We start from the raw sequence: 25,862 nt of genomic DNA, 5'->3' as shown, positions 1-25,862 counted from the left end.
TTCCTTCAGGAAGGAAATCTTGAATCCAGTCACAAATCTGTTCTGATACTTGGTATGCTCATTTTTTTTTTCACTAATAAACAGTGTGGGGCATTTTTCAAATGCTGTCCTGAAGTTGAGGAACATGGCATCAACCTGAGCACTGATGCCTACAGAGCTGTGGAACTTGTGGAGGAACAGAGTAACCTGTTTTGAAAGATCTCTGTATGCAGAAACCACATTGATTTTTACAGAGAAATAAAATCATAATATATGAGCATGAAACTTGTTCCATAATTCTACAACAGAATGAGGTAAACGGTATAGCTCCATTATTATGTGCATCTGTCCTACAACCCTGCTTGAAAATGGGAACCGCCTTTGTTTTTTCCAATCGTTAGATACCCTTTGTTGCTTCAGTCAGCTATGATAAACTACTGCAGAAGGATAGCGAGTACCTTCGCATAATCTGTGTAGAATCTTAACAGGAATCTCATCTGGTCCTTATGCCTTTCTACTACAAAGTGATTCTAGTTGTTCGTCTATTCTGTGATTAACTAACTAAATATCTGCCATTTCATATTTCAAACGATGATTAAAAGAATGGATCGTATTATGATCTACTGTGGTGAAACCAGTTAAAAATACCAAATTCAGTATTTTGGCCTTCTCTCTGTCATTTACCCTTTTGGTTGCTTTGTGGTCACCAAGTGGCTGAATAGATGATTTGGAACTGCTTAGTGATTTTACCTAAGAGTGAAACTTCTTAGGGTTTCATGACAGAATTGCCCTGTTAGATGAGGATAAGGACATTCTTCCTAATTTGATTCTTGGATGGGCACACTTTGAACTGACACAGTGTCATAAAGCAAATTCTGCAATACTAGAGTAAGAGGAATCCACAGAAATTCCACAGTTCAATTTGAAATGCCAGTGAAAATAATGTACAGACTTGTTCATTGACTCTGTCAGTGCCTCACAAGGGTTGGTGGTTATCTAACAGACATGATGAAAGAACAACATGACTAGGGTTATTTTGTCATAAAATGGTGTTATGTTACTTATCATTTACCACTCTTGTCCTCTACATACTGTATGTAGTATTCCTGTAGGGCCTAGAATAAAATGGTAGATTGTTTCTACAGGATCCTGTATTAATAGAAGCTCTTAATGTGGGTGATATTACTGTACATATTTGTACATTTATATGTGTCAGAATGTGATCTGACCAGGAAGTTGTCTTGGATAAAGACTTTTGGGTTCATGTAAAAATCTACAGAGAACTCTCAAATGTAGAAAGAGGCATTAACATAATTTATATTTCTCTGATGATTTTCATTTTTTATTTCATGCAAATACAGCAAAATATAGATATACCTATACACTTTTGTGTAATATGTCAGCAAAAGTTTTGTTTCTGTATAATTTTATATTTCAAAACAATTTACTCAAATTAACAAAAACAAAAGAAACTGAAAATGAAGAATGAACTAGCCAATCAGCTCACTTTGCTTGCCGTGTTGTACTGTGTCAAGTTTGACTGCACCATTGTACTGAGTAATTATCCATTTAAATTCATTAGTTTGTTATAAATTTGAATAGTGTTTACAATCACTTTTGTTGTCTTTGTACGTCTGTAACTGGTAGTTAATTTAAATCAGATGTGTAATTTTTGAATTTGTGTTGTTGGTTTACACGGTCATTTACCAAAGTTGCCTTTCTTGCAGGTGAATGTAGAGGAATTCAACCAGTTGTTAGCGTACCATGAAGTATTTGGCAAACTACAAAGTGAGATGGTTGCAAACAGTGCACAGGGTGCAATGCTGTCCACTGGAAAGTCTTGTGGAGAGGGGAGTGTGAGTGCTGTGGCTGCCCAGGCTTCTGCCATCCTTAATACTCCTGGCACACATCCCTGCGAGGTCTGCGGCAAAATCTTCCCGTACCGTTATCAGCTGATTGTGCATCGACGCTACCATACTGAGCGGAAGCCCTTCACGTGTCAGGTGCCCACTTCATCCTATCAGACACGCCTAATTCACCCATTTTCTGTCGTATTACTTTTTATAAGGGCCGAGTGGAAAACCTGATACTTTCCTCGTCATCTGTTCTGAAAGCCTGCTGCGAAGGACAGCTTTTGGTTTGCTTATGAAGCTTCCTATATCATATTGTTCATCCTTCATATTGTACGATTGGAGAGTGAGTGTAGTTGTAACAGCATGCGCAATTGATTGCAGTGAAAGAATTCCCAGCGAAAAAATATTTTTATGTATATAATTAGTGACACCGAGCCCCAGTGTCCTCGTGATAAAACATATTTTGAGGCTGAAATTCATCGAGGGCTTTAGTTAGAGCCAAGTTTTGGATTGCCAGAATGTCAGTGTATTGAGTAGACTGGTAAATTATTTGTTCTGCAGTAGCAGCTATGTTTGTGCATGTCGGATATTAATTGTTGGGTTCGTCTCTCTCTCTCTCTCTCTCTCTCTCTCTCTCTCTCTCTCTCTCTCTCTCTTTCTTTTTCTTTTTTTTTTTTCTTTGAGAAACAATACAGTTGTAAAAAGGTTTATCATTTCAGTTTCCTGATGGAGCCAGCACAGTGCACATCATCTACATTGATGAAGTTGTCAAAAGTAGCTGTTAGTATTTTTCTTAAAATAATCGTGGGCTTGCCTATCAAATATTCGAAACGACAAAGTGCATTTGTCGCTTAATCTCCATTTTTCAAAATATCAGCAGTGCGCCTTCCTCTAGTATCAGATTTCTTTGGCATTCACAAAAATATGCTTTGTTGTGTGTTTTAAGCAAAATTTTGCATAGAGAATTGTAATTATTGATTTTCTTTGCACAGAAAAATATTTGCATGAAAATAATATACACTTATTTTTCGTGCATGATAAACTAAGTAGAGCTTCGGCACTTCTAACTACAGGGTTTTGACGTAGATGGAAACTTTATTGAACTCTTGCAGTACTGTTTTACAGAAATTGCTTTGGTCTTCATGATCATCAGGGTCTGAACAGGGTGTGTATCCAAAGTAATATTTAAAGTTAGCTTTTTGGTGACTTATTTCCACAAAGGTAATTAGTTGATCCTTTGAGTTACATAAATCAGTTAGTCAGTGCCCTCAACAACTGCTGAAGATATGAGTAGATTATGACCTCTCCACGATTGTCACCCAATTTCTTGTGAAATAATATACTGAGCGAGGTAGCATAGTGGTTAGCACACTCATTTGCATACCGGAGGATGGTATTCCAACTCCACATCCAGCCATCCAGATTTAGCTTCCAGGAAAATGCTGGGATGCTTCCTTTGAATGGGTATGGCCAACCTCCAAGGGTATGGCCAATTTCCTTCCACCCATCCTTGCAAAAGTCAGAGTTTGTGCTCAGACTCTAATGACCTCGATGTCAGCAGTATTTAAAACACTGATCTTCCTTCTCTGAAATAATACAAGAATTACACTTGTTGAATCACACTCTCACCTCACTTACTTCCTTGTGTATATCATTTTGGTCTCTCACTCCTACATAAATTTTTGAGTTCGTTAAATTGCTTCTAGGCGCTCCAGTCTGGAACTGCGCGACTGCTACGGTCACAGGTTCAAATCCTGCCTCGGGCATGGATGTGTGTGGTGTTCTTAGGTTAGTTAGGTTTAAGTAGTTCTAAGTTCTAGGGGACTGATGACCTCAGCTGTTAAGTCCCATAGTGCTCAGAGCCATTTGAACCATTTAAATTGCTTCTCATACTCTGTAAATGAAGCCTTTAACAGGTAAAGATGCTCTCCTTGTGTAGCTATAATTTCTTCATATGAAAATCAAGTAACCTTTTACAAAAGATATTGAAGTAGAATGTGTTTCTGTTTTATTGAATTTTACAATGAATGAATGAATATGTGTGTGTGCATGTGTATGTCTGTGTGTGTGTGTGTGTGTGTGTGTGTGTGTGTGTGTGTGTGTGTGTGTGTGTGTGCAAGACCTGCATATGATATGGTGCAAATATACATACAATAAGCATAAACATTCCACGTAGGAAAAATATATCTAAAAACATAGATGATGTGACTTACCAAATGAAAGTGCTGGCAGGTCGACAGACACACAAACAAACACAAACATACACACAAAATTCAAGCTTTCGCAACAAACTGTTGCCTCATCAGGAAAGAGGGAAGGAGAGGGAAAGACTAAAGGATGTGGGTTTTAAGGGAGAGGGTAAGGAGTCATTCCAATCCCGGGAGCAGAAAGACTTACCCCTTTTTTCCCCCTAAGTAAGCAGACATATTGAAGTTCCTTTGAATGGGTATGGCCAACTTCCAAGGGTATGGCCAATTTCCTTCCATCCAGTGTCTCTATATGTGTGGATGGATATGTGTGTGTGCGAGTGTATACCCGTCCTTTTTTCCCCCTAAGGTAAGTCTTTCCGCTCCCGGGATTGGAATGACTCCTTACCCTCTCCCTTAAAACCCACATCCTTTCGTCTTTCCCTCTCCTTCCCTCTTTCCTGATGAGGCAACAGTTTGTTGCGAAAGCTTGAATTCTGTGTGTATGTTTGTGTTTGTTTGTGTGTCTGTCGACCTGCCAGCACTTTCATTTGGTAAGTCACATCATCATATATATAAGACCAGCATATGATATGGTGCAAATATCATTTGAAGATATCGTTTCAGAGTACTCTCCCCGATGTTCTATGGACTGTTGTATTTGCTACAAGCACTTAGAGAAGGCTTGATTACTTTTGAGTGGTCCTTCGGATATCAATCGTATGCAGAAATGGCTGCTTCTATAAGGAAACATTTTCTGTTCGTTAGGAAACTTGAAGACATCTCGCAGAACAATATCATGACTAAAGAATGTACCCAAAATTCCTTAAGCAAAAATTTGATTATCATCATCAGTTGAGCTGACGCAGTGTTTTGATAGAGCAAGATCTCAAACAAACCATTTTTTTGATGTTTTTACTGGAATTATTTGAAGAGTATGGGCAGGGAAACACAAAATGTCACTGTTAAGCTACTGTGTTGCCTTAATCTACAGCAGCCACTTCAGCGTGGCCACTTGCTGCAAATAATGTGCTCACCACTCTGTTCCCTGCACTCGGCAACAATATTTTTCCTCACTGTTATTTAAGGGCCTCATCTAAAAATACCCAAATGCATGACTGCTTATGAGTTTCATGACTGGTTTGGGAAGTCATGTTTCATCATCTGTTATTATATTAAATATTGGTTTTAATCACCTAGAATCTAATTTTTGCAACGGAGTACAACAGGTAATTTTTGTTTAGGTGCTAGAAGATGTGGTACCAACAATTCAAATGCTTTTAACCCAAAGGTTTTTATGCATCTTATAAACCCATGTAGCCCCAGTAGCTCACCCAAATTGTTTAGAAGTGCAACAAGGATCCTCGCTGATTATCATCTGGACCCAGTGCCTGTTTTGTTCTGTAGCAGCTAATGCCATTTATCTTGGGAACTGAAGTGTTTTCACAAGTGTTTCATTGTGTCTTAACTCGTAAAACTAATTTGTTGCTCTGGAGCACAAAGAGTTGTCAAAATCCTGCTGCAAACATTCTAAACTTTGATTTGCATTTAGTCTTCCTTTAAAATCATAAATTCTTATCCTGCAGAAATCTCTCACCCCCCCATCCCCATCTCCCCCCCTCCCCTCTTCGTGTGTGTGGGGGGGGGGGGGGGAGGGGTTGCATGTTCCATGGGATAAGTAAAACTTTTCAATGTAAATGTCTGTCTGTCTGTCACTCAGCACTTTCTATATAAAGCACGATTGTCCTTTCTGACTTAATTTGATTGTGACTTGCTGTGTTATTTATTGTTGGTAAATCACATCACTTCATCAAAGACGTGTGGAGAGAGAGGCTTTTCTTATTTTAATTTTACAAAATAAAAAGGCACATGAATTTTTATAAGTAGTGTCATTCACAGATATTTAATATCTTATGGCTCCATCTGCAGTATAGTGATTATAAACTTAAAGCTGTTTGTATGGCTCATTTTATCTTGTTTTCCACAAACCCTCTACATCAACACAATTATATTTATAAGATTTTTTTTGCTCATGTTGTAACGGAAAATCACATGAATTTTTATTCTTAGAAATTGTATGAGATTGAGTCTCAATTAGTTTTGTAGTTAAATAATTGTATATGGTTGCTATGGCAAATAATTGTATATAGTTGCTATGGCTTCTTGAACAATAGTTGCTGTATTACTGTCTTCAAGAAATCAGGGGTAACCTACTCCCTAGTTACCTACTTCACTTATTGGTTGATATAGAGCAGTCTCCTTATAGGCCTAGTTTGCTTTGGAATCTTGCATGATCTCTTCATTGCATGCAGTCCTTTGTCAAAATAATTTTCCATGTCTTTGGTGCATAAGTGCTGTGTTTCAACATTGACACGTCGAATATGGATCTTCAGCTCAGGACTAAATGATTTGTTGTCGTAGATGTGATAGCTCAGATAACTAAAGGACATCACAAAACTCAAATTCATCTGTGGCAGGTTACTGAAACATGTTTTGGGTTCAAGCATAATTACATATCTGGAACAAACTGAGCATCTCCATGGAAGCCAGTATGGACATTGTAAATAAGGTCTGTCTCCATAGTGCAGCTCACTTCCTGCAGGGGGCCCGGGTTCAATTCTCAGCCGGGTTGCAGGTTATAACACTTGGGGACTGGGTGTTGTGTTGTCATCATCATCATCATCATCATCATCATCATCACCATCACCATCAATGCACAAGTTGCTAAAGTGGCATCAAATAAAAAGATTTGCACCAGGTGGCCGAATTACCCCAGATCCTTTCATTTTATTACTGAAAATGCTGATTTGCCAAAACTCTGCATGCTGTGTTCATGCATGATACCCTAGGAGACATTGATAGAGTTTACCATGCAAATTTGGTGTCGCTAGACTTCCATAAATCCTTAAATTGGGTGATACACTGATACCTGGTAATAAATCTTTAAATTGGGTGATACACTGATACCTGATAAAGAAAATACTTGGATGCCTTGGATTTGCTTTGATACCTCCTTGGATTTGCAAATCTACATCTACATCATCATCATCATCATCATCTACGTACTAGTGGAGGGTACCCTGTACAACCTCAAATCATTTTCTGCTGTTCCAGTTGCAGATATATCGAGGGATAAAACAACTGTCTATTTGCCTCCACATGAGCCCTAATTTCTCATATCCTTATCTTCATGGTCCTTACACAAAATGTATGTTGACAGCAGTAGAATCATTCTGCAGTCAGCTTCAAATGCTGATTCCCTAAATTTTTTCCATTGTGTTCCTCAGAAAGAATGTAATCTTCCCTTCAGGGATTCCCATTTGAGATCCTGAAGGAACTCCATAGTACTCCCTTGTTGTTCGAACTTACTGGTAACAAATATTGTGGCCTGCCACTGAATTGCTTCAATGTCTACCTTTCATCTGCCCTGGTGTAAACTGATTTGTTGGTTTACATTGAAAACTACTTGACAGTCAGAGTGCAGCATGTGATGCTGGAAAAGTCATCAACAGACCCGGAAGTAATTTTCAGTGTGATCAGTAAAGAGTACTATGCAGAGTGTAAATAATGGATGCTTAACATCATTCTTGACAGTGTACAGGGCTTGGAGCACGTGATTTAATACACTGCACTTCTCCATGAGGTGTGGTAATGTTCTAAATAAGTTCCACAAAAGTATACCTAAACTTATATGTGGCATCTCATCCACACTGGGATATTCCTCACCTGACGTGTTTTTCAGTCATCAGACGTGGCCAGAAATCTGCATCCACATGACTACTCTGCCTGGCAGAGGCTTCTTCAAACCATATTCAGACTATTTTTCTAATATTCCACTGATGAACAGTGCATGGAAAAATAAATGCTTAAATTTTTCCTTGCAATCTCTGATTTCTCTTACGATAATCATTTCTCTCTGTATAGGTTGGCGTTAACAAAATGGTTTCACATTCTGAGGAAAAAGCTGGTGATCGAAATTTCGTGAACCAGGTCCCACTGGAGTGAAAAACACTTTGCGCTAATGATTGCCAGCCCAACTCACATTTCATATCCATGACACTCTCTCACCTGTTTCGTGATAATATGAAACACACTACCCTTCTTTGAAACTTTTTGATGTCCTCCATCAATCCTATTTGGTACAGGACCCGTAGCATTCAGCAATACTCCGAAGAGGATGGCAAAGTGCAGTGCAGGTAGTCTCTTTAATAGACCTGTTACATCTTTTAAGTGTTCTATGAATAAATTGCAGTCTTTGCTTCACTTTTTCCACAACATTATCTATGTGATCATTCCAATTTAAGTTGTTTGTAATTGTAATCCCCAGGTATTTAGCTGAATTAGATTTGTGTGATTTATCATAGTTCCGAAATCTGAGGGATTCTTTTTCATACTCATGGTAATGACATCACACTTTTCATTAATGGAGGTCAGTTTCTACTTTTAACACCATACAGATATCGTGTCTAAATCATGTTGCAAGTGGTTTTGACACTGTGACCTTTCTGAGAGGAAATCACAAATCTAGTTACATACTGGAGATGATACTCCATATGCACGTAATTTGCTTAGAAGCTGTTGTGAGATGTGCAAAAGCCTTCCGGAAATCAAGAAATATGGAATCAGTTTGAGATTCCCTGACAGTGGCGCTCTCTCTCTCTCTCCTTTTTTATTTTTTATTTTATTTTTTTTTTAATTTTTTTTATTATAGTAAATAGCTAATTGTGTTTCATTAGAACATTATTTTCTGAAGCCGTGCCAAGTGTCAGTTGATGGTTTCTTTTGAATTAATTCGTAATGTTCAAGCTTAGTATATGCTCCAAAATTCTACAGTATATCAACATCAGTGACATGGTTCTGCTAATCAGCAATTACTCCTGTTTCCTTTCTTGAGTATTGGTGTCCTGTGCAACTTTCAAATCTTTAGGTACATGTCTTTCATCGAACAAGCAGTTGTATATGATTGCTAAGTACGGATCTGTTACATCAGCATACGCACAAAGGAACCTAATTGCTATATATTCCTTTATTAAGTGATTTAAGGTACTTCACTTCACTGAGGATATAGGGATATCTACTTTTAAGTTGCTCATGTTGCAGCTCTTCTTGATTCATATTCGGTAATATTTACCTCATCTTCTGTCTGCCTGCTTAGCTGAGTAGTGACTTGTTTGTCAACTGTGCAGTGGGCCCGAGTTCAATTCCCAGTCGGGTAGGAGATATTCTCTACCCATGTACTGGGTGTTGTGTTGTCCTCATCATATCATCACCACCAATGCAGAAGTCGCCCAGTGGGGTGTCACCTGAAATAAGACATGCACCCGGTGGCCGAACTTCCCCAGACGGGGTCTCCGGTCAACAGTGCCACATGATCATTTTGTTTTCACTTCATCTTCTTTGGTAAAGGAATTTGGGAAAACCGTCTTTAGTAACTCCACTTAAGTGTGCACTGTCATCAGTAGTGTTGCTATCACACAGTGAAGGTATTAATTTCGTCTTGCTGTTGGTGTACTTACGATACAAACAGAATCCCTAATTTTCTGCTAGATTTCAAGATAGTGTTTCATTGTGGATTAATAAAAGTATCTCGCATTGAATTCTGGATTAAATTTTGAGCTTCTGTAAAACATTGCCGATCTTTGAGATTTTCATTCTTTTAAATTTGGCATTGTTTCCGTTGCTTCTGCAACAGTGATCTGATCTGTTTTGTGTATCGTGGGGGATCAGTTCCATCTCTTACTGATTCATTTGGTATAAATCTGTCAGCTGTCATTGATACTATCTCTTTGAAGTTAAATATCATCATAATTACATAGTTGCTTTGGAAGAAGTGAAGACTGTCTCTTACGAAAAAATGAGAGAATTTTTCCTGCTTTTTTAAACAGATAAATTTTGCATTTATTTTTGGTGAATTTGGATGTCTCACTACAACAACCTTTTATCTATCATGATGCTTTCTAGAGTCAGGATTATTTTTTGCTAAGATGTCGAGTATGTTTTCGCAACCATTTACACTTTGAATGAGCTTCTGAAGTAATTGTTCAAAATAATTTTCAGAGAAGGCATTGAGTGTGATTTCGGATGATATGCCTACCTCTGACTTTAAATGTGAAGCCAACATATCTAGGATAGATTGAAGTGGGCACAAAGTATAATTGTGTGAGTGGAGTACCTATTTGAAATTAGATACATCGAGGGTAGATTGAAGTCACTACAAACTATAATTGTATGAGTGGGGTACCTATTTGAAATGAGAATTAAGTTCACTTTGAGCTGTTTAATAACTGCATCATTTCAATCTGGGGATCAGTAAAAGGAACCAATTATAAATTTCCAGAATGAGGTTTTCACTCTGCAGTGGAGTGTGCGCTGATATGAAACTTCCTGGCTGCTTAAAACTGTGTGCCGGACAAAGACTCGAACTCCCGAGTTTGTGTCTCAGTCTATCACACAGTTTTAATCTGCCAGTAAGTTAAATTGTAAATTTATTCTGGCTCTCAAGTATAAGCTCTATCCATACTAACTCATAGGAATTACATACTTCAGTTTCACATCAAGAAAGAAACTACAACTAACTGCAACAAACATGCCTCCACCAACTGTATTTAGTCTATCCTTTCTGAACACTTTTAGGCCTTTGTAAAAATTTTGGTTGAATTTATCACTGGCTTCAGCCAGCTTTCTGTACCTATAACAATTTGAGCTTCAGAGCTTTCTGTAAAGCACTTGGAGATCTGGTTCTTTCCCATTACATCCTCAACAATTTACAACTATAATACAGATTGTTGCTAGGTCTACCCTTGTCCTGCGTTCGCCCAGTACTCTGTGTCCTGGAAGCACTTTCTGTACTGTCTTGAAACTAACAGAGAATATTGAATGTATACAGAGAAGGGCAGCACAAATCGTCATAGGTTTGTGTGATCGGTGGGAGAATGTCACAGAGTTACTGAATGAACTGGAAGACTCTTCAAGATAGATGTAAAATATCCCGAGAAAATCTGTTAACAAAGTTTCAATAACTGACTAACTCTCAGAATATACTACAACCTCCTATGTATCACTCATATAGGAATTGTGAGGATAAGATTAGAAAATTACTATACCCACAGAGGCATTCAAACAATCGTTCTTTCCAGGCTCCATATGTGAATGGAATGGGAAGAAAGCTTAATGTGTATGTGTAAATGTAAACCCTGTAACACAGGGATGCTCAATCTTTTTAGGCTTCAGATTTGCTACATGCAATTTAGTCCATTTAGAAATCTACTGATGTAAGATTTGATATTGCGATAAGTGCAAACTGTAGCAAAAATTAACCATTTTAATTACACAAAATACGTAAAAGGTAATTTAATCTCCATTAAAAGTTGTAGGCCTACTACTCAGTTTTCAAGATATTACACATGTGAAAAATTAAAATATAAGCCATAATACATGTTGAAAAAATTTAGTGAGGTACTTGGCTTTGCATATCACTGGCAAGTTCGTTACAATCTGGTGAATAATTTTTGAGAGCCAGCATTAACGCATTGTGAAAGTTGAGGAGCAATCAGTTTATTTCTAGATGTAGATTTTTTTCACTGTGTTCATGTTTAAAACACTGCCTTACATAGATCCAAAAAATGACGAAACATATGATGCTACTTTTACAACGTTAGGACAGGTTTTTACATTCACAAATTTCCACAAGTTGCATTCCGACTTTAAGGAAATGTCATCAAATTATTTCTTCTTCATGTTCAGTCTTACTACATGAGAAAAGGTTACTCATTTTACTTGAAATACCTTTCGCATCGACTTTTGGGAAAAATTGAGCTATGAAAGCCATTGCCATGAAATCTGAAAATTGGTTTCCAGGCTCTGTCTTCCGTGCTGTCAAGTTGGCCGTACACTTCTTTGCAGCTTCTCAATTCAGTCATATTTATTGATCCAACTGTATTTGAGGAGAGTGTCTCACATTTAGTTTCTGTAACTGCACTATCCAAAGGTCAAGTTTTTATGTGAAACATTTTACAGTAGACATAAGAGTTACGGCAGTTAGGTTTTTTCCTTGAAGTTCTTTGTTTAACTCATTTAGTTTTAATTGTCGTATCAGTTCCAAATGCCGGATCCAACAGGCAGCTCAAATGATACAGTTGTCAGTAATCATCTTCTCTTTCAGACACAAAAGATTTTATCGCTATCTGTTTAGAACCATCCATCTACTCAGCCATTAAAATTTCGGTGTTCAATAGCAGGTCTCCATATTGGAAATTCAGTTGTACTAATATCACCCTAAATGTTCTTCTCTGTAGTGATTGTGAGCGAATTGAATTCATAGTTTTTGTGACAATACTTGTAACATAGAGACCATGAACATAAAATAGATAAATAACAGCACATGGAACAAAATGAGTAATTATTCTTACTATGCTTCATTCAATGATGAAACAAGACAGAACCCTTATATTTAATTCAAAAGTAACTCCTGCTGTGCATTTTATAGTTATTTCTTGAGTGTAACCATATAAGGCTCTAACCACAAGACCTTAATGTCCTGTTAAATTTGCAGTATGAGTTACCACCCAGCAAAGATACACCTCCGGTAACAAAAACATTGTTTCCCTAAATTAGAAGCCGGTTGCACCCATTCTTATGAACAAGTAACTTGAACAAACTGCCTATTGGCTTCTGTCTCGGGTTCTTCGGCCGACGTTCATCTAATGATTTTTCTGACGTTTCGCCAGCACGAGTGGCTGGCATTGTCAAATCTTCACCCTCCATTGCCGGTGGTGAACTGGAGCCGAGCTCGCGGGCGCAGGCTATATGTACCTGGCGCACCAACGTCCGAGGGCTTCTCCGCGGTCATTTCCGGTGCGGTTCTCCTCTTGCTACCTGCGACGGTCGTTCGCTGCAGTACGGGAAGCCAGGATCCGTTGACCTTAAGGCTCTCCTCTTTCTTGTTCAAACTGTTCGCGTGTTTTTGTATTTCTACAGCTTCTCTGAACAAGCGCGTGTGATAGTGCTTCTCTACAGCCAGAACTTCCGTGTCGGCGAATTTTATTACATGGTCGGTCTCATTCAGTGCGTGCTCTGCCACGGCCGATTTCTCCACCTGCCCCAACCTGCAATGTCGCTTATGCTCTTTGATCCTGGTGTTAATGGATCGTCCAGTCATTCCGACATAAACTTTTCCGCATGTGCATGGTATGCGGTATATTCCCGACATTGCAAGTGGGTCTCTTTTCTCCTTCGCCGATCTAAGACACTCTTTGATCTTCCTTGTCGGTTTGAAAATCGTCTTTACGCCATGTTTGCGCAATATACGGCCGATTCTGTCCGTCACTCTGGGAATGTATGGCAGAAAGGCCGTACCCGACAATTCTTTTTCCGGTTCCTTACTTCGCCGAGGTTTGGGCTCTGTTACACTTCTAATATAATTTGTGGAGTAACCATTGCTCCTCAGGACAGTTTCCAGGTGTTGCATTTCTCGTTTGAGGTGTTGCGGCTCACATATTCGTCCTGCTCTCGTTACGAGCGCACTAATCATGCCTCTTTTCTGGCTCGGATGGTGGTTTGACAGTTTGTGCAGGTATCGGTCCGTGTGAGTCGGTTTTCGATACACGCTGTGTCCCAGATCTTCGCCGTCCCTTGTGACCAGAACATCTAGAAATGGCAGTTTCTTGTCCTTTTCTACTTCCATGGTAAATGTTATGTTGGCATGGAGGCTGTTCAAGTGTCTTAGGAAGTCACTGAGCTGTTCTTCACCATGGCTCCACACCACGAAAGTATCATCGACGTACCTGTACCACACCTTAGGTTTGCAAGTCGCCGAGTCCAGTGCCTGTGCTTCGAATTGTTCCATGAAGAAGTTGGCCACCACTGGACTGAGAGGACTACCCATGGCGACGCCTTCCAGCTGTTCGTAGAAATCGCCATTCCACGTGAAATAGCTCGTGGTGAGACATGCATGGAAGAGCTTTCTGATGTCTAGCGGAAAAATGGAACCGATGTGCTCCAGAGCGTCACTGAGCGGCACTTTCGTAAATAACGAAACAACATCAAAGCTGACCAGGATGTCGTTTGGTGCAAGTTTCAGTTTCTTCAGCTTCTCAATGAAATGTCCTGAGTCCTTAATGTATGTGTCGGTCTTCCCCACGTGTGGCTGGAGCAGAGAGGCCAAGTGTTTTGCCAGTTTATATGTCGGTGATCCAGGAGCGCTAACGATCGGTCTCAGTGGAACGTTGTTCTTATGGATCTTGGGTAATCCATACAGCCGAGGTGGTAGGGCTTCTGTGTTGCGCAGGTTTCTCTGTATGTCCGCCGGCAGAGAAGACGCCTTGATTAATCGATTCGTATTCCGTGTGATACGTTGCGTCGGATCTGCGCTTAGTTTTCGATACGTCGTCGGATCTAATAGGTCTCGGATCTTTTGCTCATAATCTTCGGTCTTCATTACGACGGTCGCATTCCCCTTATCGGCAGGCAGTACCAATATACTCTTGTCGGCGTTGAGATTCTTAATGGCTTGTACCTCTTCTTTCTTCAGGTTGCAAGCTGGTGGTTTTGCTCGGCGCAGTATCCTGGCTGTTTCCGTGCGTATTTCCTCTGCCCTTTCACAAGGAAGGGTACGAATGGCTGCTTCGGTGTTGGCAATGATATCCTCCATAGGTATAGTTCTCGGGATGATAGCGAAATTCCCTCCTTTTTGAAGAACAGACACTTCCTCTTCGGTCAGTTGTCGTTCAGTGAGGTTGACCACTGTGTGTGACATGTCGGGAGTCGCCTTGTCGGTGTGCTTCCGGCATCTTTCAAACTTTTTCTTCTGTCGATCGGTGCAGCGCTCGAGTTCGTTCTGCATGCTCCTGTGAGTGATGCTGTCAATCTTGTCCCAGTCGTCTCGATGCATTCTGCTACTTAGTTGATAGAAAAGGTCCAGAAGTTCCTGATCCGTTCTTGCCAAGTCTCTTCGTGTTGTATGTATTCGCTCACGAAGAAAAGCTCGTTCCATTGTGTCGTAGATACGATGTGCTTGGGCGGTGGTGAATAGGCGCTTACATCTCAAGAACTTCGGTGTAGCACATTCATCTCGGCAACGTGACAGAAAGGCGAGAGAGGACATCAGTCGCGCTTTTTTCTTCCGCCGTTGGTCAAGGCGTCGGTACAATTTGCAAATCTCCTCCCCGTAGAGGCGTAATACAAAATTGTTGAGGCTTTCGTGGCCACTTGTTGACAAACTGCCTATTGGCTTCTGTCTCGGGTTCATCACACGCGCTTGTTCAGAGAAGCTGTAGAAATACAAAAACACGCGAACAGTTTGAACAAGAAAGAGGAGAGCCTTAAGGTCAACGGATCCTGGCTTCCCGTACTACAGCGAACGACCGTCGCAGGTAGCAAGAGGAGAACCGCACCGGAAATGACCGCGGAGAAGCCCTCGGACGTTGGCGCGCCAGGTACATATAGCCTGCGCCCGCGAGCTCGGCTCCAGTTCACCACCGGCAATGGAGGGTGAAGATTTGACAATGCCAGCCACTCGTGCTGGCGAAACGTCAGAAAAATCATTAGATGAACGTCGGCCGAAGAACCCGAGACAGAAGCCAATAGGCAGTTTGTCAACAAGTGGCCACGAAAGCCTCAACAATTTTGTAACTTGAACAAAACCCCTTTTCTATTCATTGTTCGAGCTTTACTGTCTTACTGAAATCAATAGTGTCCATTGATGAGATTAAAATTAAATCAATGCCTTATAGTGACCTTAGCAAGCGAGAACTTTCCAAGAATTTTATTTTGTGGTAAAATATTCTATGAAATTGTACTTGCTTAATGAAAGGTGAGTTCTGTCGTGAAATTGTTGTCCGTACTCAAGTTTCTCGAACATCCAATAGATAAACTCCTTGCACACTAAAGTGAATAGTTGAGATGAGTTCTTGAATCAGTTGAACAAGCATGCAATCACTAGTATTCTTTTGCAGTTTGTGCATGCTGCTTTTGTCTGATTTTGAGAATGCTGAAAGATTCGTCTCTTTGTAAATTATGATGATTTCAACAGGTTGATGGGGGTGAGGATGCTTGTAAGGATGAATGTTCACAATCAAACATTTATTCTCAAACTTATTTATTACTGTCTGTACTGTAGGTGTATAAAGTGCATTATCTCAACCTCAATTCTACGCAGTCTGTGAGGTACCTCTGTATGCCATCCTTTCACTTGTTAATTTGTTTTCACATCAGTGTCATGCTTTAGAGTCCTGTAGCACTTCATGGCTATTATCAGCAAAAGCGTACAGGTTACAGTCAATCTGACAGCCTTAAAGAGTGAAAATATTACACAATTTAAACATTTTGAGTCACCCTTTACTTTATTACCATACTGTGTTTCAGAATTCAGGAAGAGGCAGGTGAGTAATAGATATATCAGTCGTCATATCTCTTTTGGGGGCAGTATTTGTTACGAAGACGTGCAGTGAGCTGTGTGTAGTAATGAGATTAATACTGTTAAAAAATTTAATATTCACATGTCAGGGATTGAATAGAATTCTTATCTGCTTTTTACTTATAAACACCCTTTTAAATAAACTTACTTGTTTTCAGTGGTATATATTTGTGTGCTGCAAAAGTCACCAACAAACAGCAAATTAAAAGGAATTTTTTCCTTGACCTCCCAAGAAAATCTCTCTCTCTCTCTCTCTCTCTCTCTCTCTCTCTCTCTCTCTCTGAATAATTCCCAATCAGTTCAGTGCAGAAAAGTGACATTTTCAACCTGACCATCTCATATTTCTTTCAAATTTAGTCCATTCAGTGATTCAGAGAAGTACCAGTTTGCAGAGGTATACCACAATCGTGAACAAAATTACAGGTCTGCAAAGTTTGGAAATTTTGTGTAATTTGCATGCATCTGTCTCAGTATAAATAACTATAATTCTGGTTGTAATTGGGATACAGCAATGGAACTTGTATTATTGAAAAGCTAATGAGTAAAGCTTTACACTGATATGCAAAATGAAGAATTTTCACATTCAAGCTCATCGGCCTTGAATACCTCAAAACAACCCATCTTCAATTTTTTTGGAAAAAAAGACATGTATTATAAAAGCAAGTGTACAATGAGCATGCACATAAAACTCAGAAACTAGTCCCGGTACAATCAAGGGAGTTATATTATGTGGTAGCCCTCTATCCTCCATCCATGAAGAAGGTTCCTGTTTTTACCTGAAGGGTGCGCTTTTGAAGATATAAAAGCTAGGAAATTTACCCGTCTAGAAATTTCCAGAACATTTGAGAGTATCAAGAGCATTCCACAACTTTCCGGAATGTTTCATAATGATCCGAGATATTCTGGAATGTTTGAGAATAGTCTGGAACATTCGGGAAGATTCCAGAATGTTGAGGAATGTCCCAGGTCATTGTGGAACATTCCAAAACTCACTCGAATGTTGTGGAATGTTCTCGAACATTGTGGACCATTTGAAGCGGTTTTGGTATGATCTGGAATTCGCCAATGGTGGGGCTGCCCATTCGTAGGGGTATATAAAGCAAGATCCATTGTAGGTTCGAACATCAGTTTCTTATCAATGACGAAGGGAGGAACCGAAGAAGTAGTGCAGTGAGTGCCACTGAGGCAAGTCTTGCACTGCTGCAAGTCTGCTGCAAACTAAATGTCTCTTACTTGTGTGTGCAATAACAGAAAACAGTGCTGGCAATTTATTTTGTTGTAGGAATTCTTCTTACTCCCATCTACACAAGGAACAGTGGCATAAAGGGTACAAGAAGATTTATTGTAGAGAACTGATACATTAATGACTTATTGTCAAGCCCGATAAAAATAGAGCAATTGGCTGCAATAAAAATCACATAGTTTCGCGCGATGCTCTTTGCAGCATGGAATAAGCATAGGCAGCACTCTGCACAGCAAATGTGCAAACTTGTCTCACTGACACTGGTGATCAGCTGATCATGCCCGTTGCATACACAATCTTTACTGGATACGCAATCTTTACTAATCGTCACATCAGCCCCCCGCGCAGAAGCAGAGCATCGTCGTCGTTCGCACCCACCAGCCTCGACACTGTCCAGGAATCGTGAAGGGCAGTGGATATGCCAGTCTGACTGCGTCTGCAGCCTGGGTGAGCTGGAAGGCTGCTGGGTGGCGTTACTGCCTCAAACAGGAAACCGGTTTGACCCAATCAATAGATACTGTGCTGCATTTATTATTGAGCAGGATTTCTAAGGTATTTGTCAGTGCGTGAGAGAATGCAGTGGGGTCTGGTGTAAGGTGGTATGAGGGCTGGTTTCACACCATCCCGACGGAGCATGACATGGGAGCTGTCTATCAATTGCTTGTACAACATAATGCTAGGCATCAAATTTCACAAACATAATGCTAGGCATCAAATTTCACAGATGCTCTAATGCTGGGGTGGCTTGAAAGATACATCTGCGCAAGCTCACAGCTAAGTGTGGGCAGTTTCTGTCTGTAGAAGTGTCACAGTATAGCTGAAACTTGGCACTTTATATGTCAACAAGTTCAAGCTGCAGTCCAGTCTGGGTATTGTGCATAATGTTGCGTAGTTCGTCATCCATTTGTGGGTGAGTAAAATCAACTGTCTCGGTAACTTCACTAATGGGAGACAAGCAGTTGGCTACTACATTATTGAGGACGGAGATGTGTCATAACTCAATAATAAATTGTGCAATGTACACCAGCTGATTCAGTTGTCTGGGAGAACAGTTATTGTTGTTTTGCTAGTATACGAATGTTAGTGACGTATGGTCAGTGAATATAGTGAACATTATTGCCTCTAGGTGGTTTTGGACTGCTGCATAGATAGCCATCAGTTCATGATCATACGCACTCCATTGCTGTTGCGCCAGCATTAACTCATGGAAGAAGAAATGAGAGGTTGCCAATTCCCATTGACACATTGTTGCAGTGCTGCTTCAATCATTTTCTGACTGGCGTTGACTACAAGTACCAGGGGGACATCTAATTTCAGGTGCATGAGTAGCACAGCTTCACCCCAGGGACTTCTTGACCATTTGAAATGCATCTGTCATTGTTGAAGTACACTGTAACAATGCTTTACAATTTTACATTAGGACTGGCTAGCACAGCCGTGGGGTTTCCTACAAAGTGGCGGTGTGCTGCAGGTGGCATCTGTAGAAATTCACGTGCCAAGAAACCTGTGCACCTCTTTTGCTGCCGCTATACGAGGAATATTAAACACACCCTCTAATTTATCTAGTCTTGAATGCGACCCTTCCACTGAAATACAATGGCCGAAAAATGTCACTTCCGGTCATCCAAATACATATTTTGACACCTTCAGGGCAATACCATATGCACTGAGGCACTCAAGTACCTTGGTCAGGTGTTGCTGGTGAAATTCCGGAGTTCTGGAGTAGACAAGAATGTCGTCAAGAAACGCAAAACAGTGTGGCATGCCATGTATAACAGAGTCAATAAACATTTGCTGCATTTGGGCTGTATAACGGATGCCAAAGGTCATAAACGGGCTCGGAATCTGTGTGTATGCTTTGGCGCACTCAAGGACATTAAAAACTCACTTATGATTATGATATTTGAGATGCAGAACCGGGTATTGGTTGGGAATGGTGCAAGCACTCAGGGCACAGTAATCGCCACCTTTTTTTTTTTTTGGGGGGGGGGGGGGGGGGACATGCCGCGAGGAGAGGCCAGGGACCGCTGGATGGATGTATAAGGCGTTCTGCGAGCATAGCATCAAACTCAGATTTGGCGATAGCGTATCTGCCTGGAGCTAAGCAACCAAGTCTATATGAAACCATGGGGTCTGCTGTGGTATTGATATAATGAATGGTGTCATGATACACCTGATCAGGGGCCTCGGGAGTACAGGAAACCGATTGAGCAGTCTGGCTTACTTGTATGCCATTGTCTAGATAAGTTTGACATTAGACCTGGCTGCATGGCATTGGTAACCTGTCGCTGACACCCTGGTGACTGCGCCTCAGAGACAGGTATTGGCGATGTCAGGTAGCAGGTGATAGTGGGTGAGCAGATCCACACCGATAATTGGTTTCGTGATGTCTGCTACAATAAATTTCCAGACTACTGCGGGGCATAACCCCAGACCCAATTCCATGTAATGCATACCATAAGTCAGAATGTCTGAATTATTGGCCGCTGACAACTTGAAGGCAGTGCCCAGGAAATATTGGTGCGTCTTATCCCTTGGCCCAATACTCCAATCAGAGCCAGTGTCTATCAAAAATTTACAGTATAGTCTGTCATAGTTGGGTTGCACATCTGCTGAGGTACTGCCACACATTACTGCTGAGTGAGAGTCGGAGGCAGGCATGATAGCGTCTTGGATATGGTCTGCTAGGACAGCTATGTCACCCAAGGACATATCCTTCTGCCTCGATGTTATGGCTTTGACTTGTGCTGGCAGTATGCTGCTCCACAAGGTATGCAACAACATGTCAGTAACTGTATTCACAACCACTTTAGTTCGCAGTTAGCGTAAGAACTGCGGAGGCTTTTTTTATCGCAAATGTCATCGTGCGCGAGTACTTGGCATACTCTTTTGTCTTGTGAAGCAGACACCCGGTGCATGAACTCAGTTTTCAATTTGGCATATGCACCAACCTCCAGCGAGCATGTAATAATGTTTTGGACTTCAGCTACAAATTGATGTTCCAATTGGCTCACTACAAGTGCAAACTTCATGGAATCCATGTTCACTCCAGAGTGTTGGAAGTTTGCCTCCACTTGCGCAAACCATTCCCACACAGCCAGGAAATATTCTTTATTGTTATCATGATCATCTGAACATGATCACTTCGGGGTCACCCCTGAGGGTAGTCTTGCACTGCTGCAAGTCGGCCACAAATTAAATGCATGTTGCGATAACAGAGAAGAGTGCTGGCAACTTATTTTGCTGTAGAAATTCTTCTTACTTCCATCTACACAAGAAACAATGGCATAAAGGGAAAAAGAACATTTATTGTGGAGAACTGATGCATTAATGACTTACCATCAAGTCTGATAACAAGAGAGTAAGTGACTACAATATATATCAGAGTTTCACTGTGATGCTCTTTGCAGCACAGAATAAGTGCGCAGGCAGCACTCTGTGCAACAAATGTGTGAACCTCTCTGACTGACATTGGTGATCAGCTGATTGCACACATTGCATACGTGATCTGTACTGGGCGCCACAAAACAAACATTGAAGTGTCAGATGTCAAATTGAAACAGTGACTTAGAATATAAATCAAAAATAAAGAGTGAAAAGCTTGTCAAGTGTACTTAGTGTATTTGTTGATAGAAAAAATTGGTTTGATCTATGTTTTAGACAATGCCCAAACACAAAAGAGGAAGAGATCTTCCAGTTCCAAAGCAAAACAGTGAAAACAAAAAGAACAACAAAAATGAAACAGACAAAGAGTGCGAAGCATGTTTAACTTCCCCGCGAATGACAATGACAACTGTGAGAAGCAGAGAAACCGAAGAACAATGAAATGATTGAGGAATCAAGATTTGCGACACAACCTTATAATAAAAGACCGTGAACTCAAGCCAGCCATGAAAATATCACAGTATGAGATGGAAGGATGAAGACAAGTGAACAGTACAGCCTAACGAATGAAGCATTCCACTATGACCCTACAAAAGAATGTAAGAAACACAAACACAATGTAATCAGAAAAATAAATAACATCCACCAATTTTGCAGTGTGAAAAAATTCGGTAGAGAAACACCAGAATTCTGTTGCATGAATGGAAAAATTCAGGTATCACCATCACTGGAATTTTTACATGACATGACCAGGTAAACCCCAGAATTAAATCACTTTCTTCAAAATATGAAAATGTACAATGCCAGCTTCCAAATGACCTCTCGGTGTCGCTTTGATAGACACCAACAGAGGTGAAATCGATTATGTTTTTTTTCCATCCAGTGACAAATCTATCACAATATGGGATCATTACTACCACTACCCAATAAAGACCATAAATTTCTGCAAGTGGCATAGTCCATACCAATTCAGGCAGGCCAGGAAAAAATCTTACCTTCATAATCTTGGATGTTATTGAATTTAGCATGTGTTAAAATGAAGAACTGAATAAGGAACACATATAAATTATTATTATTGTTATTATTATTATTATTATTATTTATTTATTTATTTATTTTCCTCCCAAAAAAATTCTGCTTGAAGATACAGCCCTCCAAAGGTGACACTGTGCATACCATTTTGAAGATTCAAGTTTTGGAAAAAAATTTAAAATGCTTTATCTCTGGAACAGCTCTAGAGATATTTTTTTATTATTATTATTATTTGAAAGATTTTTGCTTTATGATTACAAAGAAATCCTCCATTTGGACTTTTTTATAATTTATGGATTTATTTTATTTTTTTATTTTTTTCAGAAATATCGTCGATAAAATTTTGATTTTTTTCTGTTGGTTATTACCGTACAGTTCTATATTCCCTGAAAAGGAGAGCTTCCACTTTTAGATAGAACAGGTTTTATAAACAATTGAAATCCTTGCCATACATAAAACCTGTTTCTTTGCCACATTATCACGTAACAGGTTCATCGAAATCAAAACCTAGCCTTATTTAACATCATTTTAGTTTGGAAAGATGAGTAAAAGACTCATTTTTCAAACATTTTAAATGGTTCCAAAATTTATGTGAAAGGTCCAAAGACTTAAAGGTTTCAATTTATACAACTTCTGTGCACACTGTTTTGTACTGAAATTAGCCAGTCAATGAACTAAAAACATGTTCCACTGCTTCAGTATCTTTCTTTGATACAGAGTGATGCCTTCCTGTTGAACGAATAGGAACTGGAGCACTTACAATCTTCAAAACATTGTGAACAGGAAGTGAGCACTGATGGCGTTGTTGCTGTCCTTCAGCTGGAAACATATATCTAGCAGCTGGTCCATGTGGTAGCATAAAGTTCACTACAATTTCATTTACATGTGCTGAGTGATGTCCTGTGTCATCACTGCAACACTTGTGGTCTTGTTTGAAAATATGTCACTCCTGTAAAAATTTAAACCTGGTCGTTGCTCCAATGATACCCTTGTACTTCTTTTGGGAGAACGACAGACCAGTTCTCAGAAAATCACAGTGAAGCACTAAACACATTTCAGACTGTATGCACCCTTTTACTTCTGCAATGTGTTTTTGTTGCAATTTCTTCAGATACTGGTGTTTTACTGCTTTCACTGGCCATTTACAAAGTTCATCAATGAAACTGTCAAAGGCAACAGTTTTCTTAATTATTTTATTGTCCTCTCATGTCGCAAATGTAATTTCTGCAGAGTTATCTGCTATGTCTTCCAGGCCAAGTGTCTGCAAAGACAGTCGTCCTTTTCCCAGGGCAGTCACCACATTCTTGAAACAAACAAGCCTCTCGCATTATGTCACAGACTACTAATGGCTTCACACGCGCAGCCAAGGTATCGTATGTCATGTGCTCCAGTAAGCTATTCAAAGTTATCACACAAAGTTCGAAATTCGCACAGTACACACATAAACAGACATCTCTAGCTGGGTGTGCAATTACCCACTTGGGTCAAAATGCTGCATAAAATTTTGATCTTCCAATATGTGAAGTTGTATAGTTGCTCTTGTAAGTTGCAAAAGTTTCTTTAATACTGTCAGTCATTTACCTCTTCACTTTCACAACTTTTTGACCTTCAGTTGTTACAGTTATAGTATTATTTTTGTTGGCACTCTGGCAAGAACAGTCCCATTTATCTTCCAGATAAAATGACTGCACTATTTGAACTTGAGCTGCTTCCACTGGATGACCATAATTGGGATGTGGTCTTCCAAAGATTCCTTTTACAGACCTCACATTTCTTGATTTGTCTACCAGGTCTTTGGTACTGGTGGAACATGATTCAGAATTGTTTTCTCTGAAAATGTCTCTGGAATAATAGTCAAAACTTTCACCTTTTCACTGTATGATGCACTATATTCAACAGCTGAATTGTCATTTGTGAAAAATTCCTGCCAAGAGGTGCAAGAGTGCTTTGGTTCATTTTCTTTTACTTTGAAGAGTGTGGTCAGTTTCGCTGTAGTGTATACATCCATAGCTTTAGTAATTTCTCTGTGCTTCCGTGATGCATAGAGCTTATGACTCGACTGCACTGACCACTGTTTCTCAACATGACTAACAACTACCTCTGTAGTTGACTGATTCAAGGTATGTAATTCTCTACTTTGAAACAGAGTCTTCGAATGAGAACCCTTGTTCCCAACCGGAGCAAAGTCTGTTTTTTATGCAAATAGTCAGCACACTTCACCATCCTGTGGCCCCAGTCAGAAGACATATCAAACAGTACTTTTCACAAAACACACCGCAACTGCATCAACTGGCAAATTCCTCATGAAGACCCAGAACTCACTGGATGGTCTCAGATTTCTTAGAAGCCTCTTCAGTAAACAAATTAGCACTGAACATCTACAATACAGAAACCTCCAGTGAACAACCACGACAAAGAAACTGACAGGAAACTAAACAGAGTGTAAGAAATATTTGCAACAGTGAAAGTCAGAAGAAATAATTGCAACAAAGAAAGCGATAAGAAATAACTACAACAAAGACAATAGAAATAAACATTGAAGTTAGTAAGAAACAACTTCAGTGAAGACATACATTACCCTTGAAAGTTAAAAAAAATTGTTTTTTAAAATAAAACCTGTTCAACTTGAAAGTGGAAGTTCTCCTTTACAGAGAATATAGCACTACATGGTACTAATCAACAGAAAATTCTCTGGATTAGCGTTTTTGGAAGGAAAAAAACTAAATTATTTTAAAAATTCAAAAGGCGACAGTAAAAAAAAATTTTACACATATGTCCAAACAAAGGATACCATTGTAATCATAAAGCAGTTATCTTTCAAATAAAAAAAACTCTAACAAAATATCTGAAATTGTTACAGAGATACAGCATTTAAAAAAAAAATTCCGAAATTCACACCTTCAAAATGGTGTTCACAGTGTCATTTTTGGAGGCCTTTATCCTGCGGCAATTGATCAACAATCCACAAATATCAGTGGACTAGTAGTCCAGGGTGTACAGAGGATCTTACACAAATACAATCAGCTGATTCACATATTCAGGACAGCACTAGACCAAATGATTTCTAGTGACTGTAAAGTTATAATTTGAGCCGACAAAAGACCACTTGGAGAATACAAACGTTGATTTAGTGCACCGCAAATAGATGAAGTCACCTTTGTAATTGTGGACAATAGAAACACAAGCCATGACATAACTGAACAATGAAGAAGAGAAGGAATTACAATGCAGTGCAGAGACACCTCATTCATGTAATCCCCTTGAATATCCATTAATATGTTTGCACAGAGAGGACAGATATAATTTTAATGTGAAACAAATTCGACCTGAAACAGGTGTATAAACAAACAAAGAATCACTTCATGGGAGTTCTGTGCTTACTGCTTGATGATCAGAGACAATGAAACATACAAGCATGTTCTCAACACTCACTGTTTATTCCAACAATTCCTGGTAGATATGTATGCAAAAATAAAAGCAGAACAAATGCATTACATAAGACTGGATCAGAAGAAACTACACATGGTAGAATACATCCACCTTCGAGATGCAATCATAAATGACAGAAACATTGACAACATTGAAACAGTGGTAATCTTACTGGCATCAAACATAGGTAGTCTGAGACACATGCATGAATAGACTCACGATGCCATAACCTACATGCATGAATACACCAATATGCCATAACATACATAAGAAAATATGGATGACCTGACCTCTTCATAACATTTACATGCAACTCATGGCCAGAAATCAAAGAACAAGAGAGA

The 25,862-nt window shown here is 39.6% G+C and overlaps 1 protein-coding gene across 1 annotated transcript in view; it reads left to right on the top strand.

Moving 5' to 3' along the window:
- LOC126236005 (zinc finger and SCAN domain-containing protein 2-like) overlaps window positions 1–25,862 on the top strand; it is a 205,314-nt gene that overhangs the window by 151,011 nt on the left and 28,441 nt on the right. Inside the window, exon 11 of the mRNA XM_049945014.1 lies at window positions 1,707–1,982. Coding sequence (XP_049800971.1) covers window positions 1,707–1,982 — 276 coding nt within the window. The remainder of the gene's footprint in view (window positions 1–1,706; window positions 1,983–25,862) is intronic.

The sequence above is a fragment of the Schistocerca nitens genome, chromosome 2 (genome assembly GCF_023898315.1).
Source record: "Schistocerca nitens isolate TAMUIC-IGC-003100 chromosome 2, iqSchNite1.1, whole genome shotgun sequence".
Classification (NCBI taxonomy): Eukaryota; Metazoa; Arthropoda; class Insecta; order Orthoptera; family Acrididae; genus Schistocerca; species Schistocerca nitens.
Note: the sequence above shows the minus strand (reverse complement) of the source record. Positions and strands in the feature narration are given on the sequence as shown.